At 25.0% G+C, this 6,037-nt stretch overlaps 3 protein-coding genes across 3 annotated transcripts in view, besides 9 other annotated features; 1 reads left to right on the forward strand and 2 right to left on the reverse strand.

The window, feature by feature from the left end:
• Position 1: 1 nt before the first annotated feature.
• Positions 2-1,519, reverse strand: EDI_231200 (uncharacterized protein; the record flags this gene model as incomplete). Its single annotated transcript, XM_001737079.1, has 1 exon — positions 2-1,519. One exon carries the CDS (start codon positions 1,517-1,519, stop codon positions 2-4), a length of 1,518 nt encoding a protein of 505 aa, XP_001737131.1.
• A 4-nt stretch (positions 1,520-1,523) lies between these two features.
• Positions 1,524-1,586: a sequence feature (AT_rich).
• A 362-nt stretch (positions 1,587-1,948) lies between these two features.
• EDI_231210 (uncharacterized protein) lies at positions 1,949-3,538 on the forward strand (the record flags this gene model as incomplete). Its single annotated transcript, XM_001737080.1, has 1 exon — positions 1,949-3,538. The coding sequence occupies one exon, from the start codon at positions 1,949-1,951 to the stop codon at positions 3,536-3,538; it is 1,590 nt and encodes a 529-aa protein (XP_001737132.1).
• Positions 3,539-3,617: 79 nt separating this feature from the next.
• Positions 3,618-3,752: a sequence feature (AT_rich).
• A 211-nt stretch (positions 3,753-3,963) lies between these two features.
• Positions 3,964-3,992: a sequence feature (AT_rich).
• Positions 3,993-4,287: 295 nt separating this feature from the next.
• Positions 4,288-4,347: a sequence feature (AT_rich).
• A 308-nt stretch (positions 4,348-4,655) lies between these two features.
• Positions 4,656-4,684: a sequence feature (AT_rich).
• A 5-nt stretch (positions 4,685-4,689) lies between these two features.
• Positions 4,690-4,773: a microsatellite.
• A 61-nt stretch (positions 4,774-4,834) lies between these two features.
• Positions 4,835-4,878: a sequence feature (AT_rich).
• Positions 4,879-4,988: 110 nt separating this feature from the next.
• Positions 4,989-5,114: a microsatellite.
• Positions 5,115-5,157: 43 nt separating this feature from the next.
• EDI_231220 (uncharacterized protein) overlaps positions 5,158-6,037 on the reverse strand; it is a gene marked incomplete at both ends in the record, with an annotated part of 987 nt that continues 107 nt past the window's right edge. Inside the window, one exon of the mRNA XM_001733311.1 lies at positions 5,158-6,037. This exon is cut by the window's right edge and continues 107 nt beyond it. Coding sequence (XP_001733363.1) covers positions 5,158-6,037 — 880 coding nt within the window.
• Positions 5,170-5,218: a microsatellite.

Here is a 6,037-nt window from a genome sequence, read left to right on the forward strand (position 1 = left end):
ATCACATTGAACGCCTTTTTTTCCATAACAATTCTGCAATACGTAAAGATATTTTTACAGTAAAATTTTTTGAGTCAGCCCAGTAAACTTCATTCAATTTAACACATCCATTAAAAGATTTTTCACCAATAAATATTAAAGAAGATGGAAGGTTGATTGATTTTAATGATTTACAATTACTAAAACATTCTTCATAAAGGTGTTGTATTTTTTCAGGTAGGACAATGTGTTCTAAAGAATCACAAAATGAAAATGCATGATCTCCAATAGAAATTAAAGTATTTGGAAGTTCAATAGAAACTAAACTCTTACAATTCTCAAAGGCAGATTTTTGGATTGAAGTAATTCCATCAGGGAGTTTAATGTATTGAAGATTTCTACACCAAACAAAACAGCTCTCACTAATAGAATTAATACTATTAGGTAACTCAATAGATTTTAATTCATAACAGCACATAAAAACACCAGTTCCTAATATTTGAAGAGAGTTTCCAATGATTTGAATTTGATGTAATCGAGTGCATTTTGAAAAAGCTTTATTTCCAAGCTCTTTTACTGAAGTTGGTATTGTAATTTGTTGTATAGAAATAGAACTAAAACATTCATCACCAATTAAACTAACACCATCAGGAATATTATTTCCATACAACTCTCTATCACTAATTGTATACTCAATGTTTTTACATTTAATAATAAGTCTTGATATAAACCTAGATAAATGATATGAAACTAATCCTTTAAATATTCTTCCTTTTACACTAACATTAACTACACCACTACACCCTAAAAAACATGCTTTTCCTATATTTTCTAATTGAGATGGTAAAGTAATAGATGATAATGAAGTACATCCTTTAAAACATTCCTTTCCAATAATTTTTACTGTTGAAGGTATATTAATTTGCTTCAATTTTTTGCAGTCAGCAAATGCACGTTCAGATAAGCTAATAACATTACATAAATTAATTGATGTTAATAAATCACATTTCTCAAAAGCACTATTCCCTATTGAAATTAATGTTGGTGGTAAATCAATTGATTCAACCGTATTAGCATATAACCCTTGATCATTTATATGAGTAACACCATACCCAATAGTTACAGGACGTGATGTAGGTGCAGAATAACTGATAAATCTAAAGTCACAATTATCTTCTCTATGTTTTAAATAAAATGAATAATCTACTTTATATCGATACACATGATGTAATTTTGGATATAACTTATCATTAATACCATATAAGTGTTGTTCTTCTATTGTTTTAAACAATTTTATTTTAGTTATTGGATTAAACCGATACCCATCAACAAAATCTTTATAAATTTTATTAACCATCATTACTCTAATAAAATCTAATTCATCATTAAAATAAACCCCTATTCGTCTCATTTCACTTGCACCAAGATGTCCTTTTTTGGTTATTTCAATTTTCTGAACCGGAATCATTTCAATCATAGATTCTGTTTTAGTTGAAAATCCCGAAAATGTTGATGTGGAATCTGTTGATTCTTCGTTCATTTACTTTTTAAGTTTTATTTAATAAGAACTTTTTATTTTAGTAAAATTCTTTCAAATTATATTTTATGTTGTATTTAGTTTCTGGGGTATAAAAAATGTTTTTTATTTATGCTTTTTTCGTTTTCTGATCTTCTTTAAAATATCTTTGATATTATTTTCTCATGAACTCCCTTCTCAAAAGCATACCCGTCCATAAATCGATTTGTTTTTTTTTCTGTTAGTAATATTTATTAATCAAAATAAACTCATTTTGTCTCATAACTTAGTTCAAAAGTTAAAAAACACAAAAAAAAAAATAATTCTGTTATCAGAACTCAGAAGAACTTATACTATTCCAGATAATGAACGTCAAATTTCGGGATTTTTCTCTGAGTTTTACATAAAAATCTATTTTTAGGGTTTCTATTAAAAAGAGAAACTTAAAAAAGCATGTCACAAGAAAAGAAAGTGGAATCCTCAATCATTTTTGACAGAGAAAAAGAGTTTCAAATAGGAACTTTAGTTTCGATGATTGAAACAACAAGAAAGGAAATTGAAGAAAATAATCTTGAAATTAATCAAACAACTCCAAAAAAAATAAAACAACCAAAATCTCTCGTTGAAGAAAATCGTATTGAAAAGAAGAAAACTAACCAACCAATTGAAGAAAAAGAACAAAAATTAGACCAAGAAACTCAAAACCAGATTGAGAAAAAAGAATCAAATACAAACCAAGAAATTATTGAAGACAAAATTAGTGAAATTAAAGGTAATAAAGAAGTTCTTTCTAATACAATTAATTCACCTCAAAAAGATCAGAAACTAGAAATAAATGTAAAAGAGAACACAACGATAGCAAAGGAGGATTTAGATAAAAATAATACTATAAATATCTCACATGTTATTGACAATCTTAATGTTCCAAAGACTACTAAAGAAAACAAAGATTTAAGCCTTGTTGAAGAATCAAAGCAACAAATAAAGGAGGTTGAGACACCACAAGAACATAAAGTAACAAACAAAGAATTAGAAGTTAGTAGTATTTGTTCTAATGAAAAGAATGAAAATAAGAAAGTAGAATGTGTTGAAGAAGAAAAGAATAACATCAGTTTAGTTCCTGCAAATGATTTGGTTGACAAAAAAGAACCAAATAATATTATAAAAACTTTTTCATCTCAAGAACAAATTAAAGCATCTCAATGTAGGGAATCTCTTATTCATACTGAACGATTGATGGCTACTGTAAAAGACAATACACATCACCCAGAAGAAAAAGTTGTTTCAACAGTAAAGTATAATAAAATTGAGACACCAAGGAAAAGAGCATCCGTTAGCAGAATTACTTTACTGGAGGATTCAAAAAAAAATCAAAAACCAGAGTTTATTGTAATTAAAGAAGACGTCATTCCTCATAAGAAAGAGAGTATTACAAGAATTAGTGATGGAAGCAGATTTTCAGTCAAAAAATTAAGTTTTGATGAAAATGAACAAGAAGAAATTGAAAAAGAGAATTTACAACATAACTCACCTATAAAAGGAGTAAGTCAGATGGAAGAAATTCCAATTGAAATTCAAACACCAAATTGCAATAAGAATGAAGAGATATCAGGAATATCAAGTATCTCGAGATTATCCGATAAAATGAGAGAAGAAACGAAACCATCTAAAGGAGGTTTAATGTTAGACAAAAGTCGTTGTTCTGAATTTAAAAGAAAATTGTCTTTAGTTGGTAAAAAAATTGGAGAAGAAACAGAGCATCAAATTAAAAAACCTGTTCCTGCTATTTCTATTAATTTATTTAATTCAAGTATTTTACAACCAAGAGGAAAAAGAACAAAGACATTACCCTGTTTCAATTCTAACGGAAGATTATGTTCATTAGAAAAAGATATGGAAAAAGATGAACAATCTGCATACTCTTTATTGCAAAATACACACATAAATCTTAATCAGGACATGGAAGAAGATGAACTTGAAAATGAAATGGGATCAATACAACTTAACATAAGATTATCAAATTATAGAAATAGTAATATTTAAATGATGTCATAACTACTTTTGATTATATTTAATCCCCACAAACAAATGAAGAATAAAAATGATGGTATAAAGGAAGAAGTTAATTTATTTTTTGTTTGATTTTTTTATACGTAATATTAGTTTTAAAATAGATATTTAATTTTAATAACAATAATTTATTATTAAAGTATTTAGAATAAAATAAATAGTATAAAAAAGAATGAATTAATTTTTAGATTTAGATGAATAAAAATAGGCAAACTTTTATGGTTATCAAAAAAATAAAGTCATAAGAATAACTGTCTCATCATAATGTTATTTGTGAGAGTCATTACCATAACGATATTGTTTCATATATCATTAAATCACTATAGTATTATTTATCATTTTATTCGGTTTTCAGTAATTATTTTGATTCAATTAATCTGATAGGGATATATGTCAACAATTAATAAATTAAACATATAAAATAATAGAAGTAAGGAAAAAGCATAACTATCACAAATAAATAAAAAATAGACTAGATAAAATGTATTATTATGATAAGTTATATTTCGTTAAGCTCTAAAACATATTAAAATGAATGAAAATTAATAGAGATAAAAGAAGAAAGAATAAAATTGTTGAAAGCACTCATATTTATTTCATAAATGATTTGTATTCATTATTATTTGAAATCTCAGTTAATATTGTACTATTTAATCATAATATTTATTTTTCGTGATATAGTTACATTTCATTTAAATTGTATTTTACATCACAATCAATCCATATTTTTATTCTATTATTTATTTTATTCTATAAACTAAAGTTAAATAATTTATTTATTTCAAGTTGTTTATTATAATAACACTCTTTTTCAAATTGAATACATTGTTCTTTTGATATTATTAAATACAGTCCTATTTTCTTACAATATATTTATTTTATCTCTTCTATTTCTTTATTTTTTTAAATACTTGAAAGAGAGTATATCATTTTCCATCATTCTTAGTTATAAAAATATCGTATCACTATTAAATATTGATCTCATTCTTCTTTCCTTATTGACGCTCACCCATTTCAAATGATTATTCAAATATAACTTGTTGTAATTTTTATAATATTTTGTGGTGTCATGATAATTTCTTCTAACTCCATTAATAAAAAGAAATAATTTTATTATTTCAACATTTATTTTAATTATTTTTGTTTTAATTTATTTCTATTATTGTTTTCTTTGATTTTTATTTTGATCTTATTTTCTAGTTTATTTTTTATATTCCTTCCTTTAAATTCTAACTATATTTTAATATTCATTATTTTCATGTTCTTTTGTTTATATTTGTTATTTATATTTATTGTAAATAATATTAATTTTAGTTGAAATAATCAAAGGTGATATGTTTCCTTCATACAACGCTTATTAAATAACTGAATATTCCATCTTATCAAATTTCAAATAAGAATTTTACACATAAAAACAACAGTGATTTTCTTTTCTTTTATTTTTCTATTCTTTATTGTCATACATCTTTTTTTCTTTTGCTTTATTACTTATTTCATTAAATTTTATTTATCTCATTTTCTTGTGTTCTTATTCTTGTTTATATTTTATACCTCTTCTTATATAAAAAGCTTGTTCATTGTGAATATCCTATTCAATTATTTATTTCTTCTTCTGGTTTTTCTTCTTTACTTTCTTCAACTTCTTCTCCTTCTGAAAAGACTTTCAAGTTTCTTTGTCTTTGTAAGTAGACATACACTGCATAAACAATGATAACAACAACAATCACAATCAAAGCTATGACAAAAATGACTATAACTCCAATTGTCCATTTAGGGAATTCCGTATTTTTAACATATCCTGCAAGTCTATCTTCTGGACATGCAATGTCTTTATCTTCAAGATTGGTTAATACTATTCCATGACATGCTGCTTTGAATTGATATGAATTTCCTTTTTCTTTTCTACTTATTTTGTTACTTGAAATTTTGTTTATTTGATATTCTTCTACTTTTATTTCATTTTCTTTTGGTAATCTCATGATTACTAACAATGTTTTACTTCCTGTTTCCTCATAATAAACATTGATAATACTCTTCTTTAATGTTGTCATTGTTTTTCCTCCAACATCATCTCCAATATTTAAATTAGCACTATTGTTGTTTATTGGCTTGATTGTAATTATTGTATCTGTAAAATCAACATCATTACTCATAATATCAATATACGTGTGTTCTATATCAATCTTTTGTTCTTTAAAACTACTTTCTTTGTTGATTTTCAAATATCCATTTGAAGTAACTTCTAAATTAACTCCTTGAATTCTTTCAATTGTTAATTCCCCTGTATCAATAACAACATTTGAATATGTTCCATTACCCAATATTTCTTCTATATAACTTTTCTCTTTATTATTACTTTTAAGTGTCATTACAACTTCTTTGTTTTTATCTCCTTTAATGTTCATTTCTTTTATACTGCAATTACTCATAATAAGTGTTGATGTTCCTAAAACATCCACTCGACTAATATTC

The sequence above is a fragment of the Entamoeba dispar genome, genomic scaffold (assembly GCF_000209125.1).
Source record: "Entamoeba dispar SAW760 scf_1105229460337 genomic scaffold, whole genome shotgun sequence".
NCBI classification, from domain to species: domain Eukaryota; phylum Evosea; order Mastigamoebida; family Endamoebidae; genus Entamoeba; species Entamoeba dispar.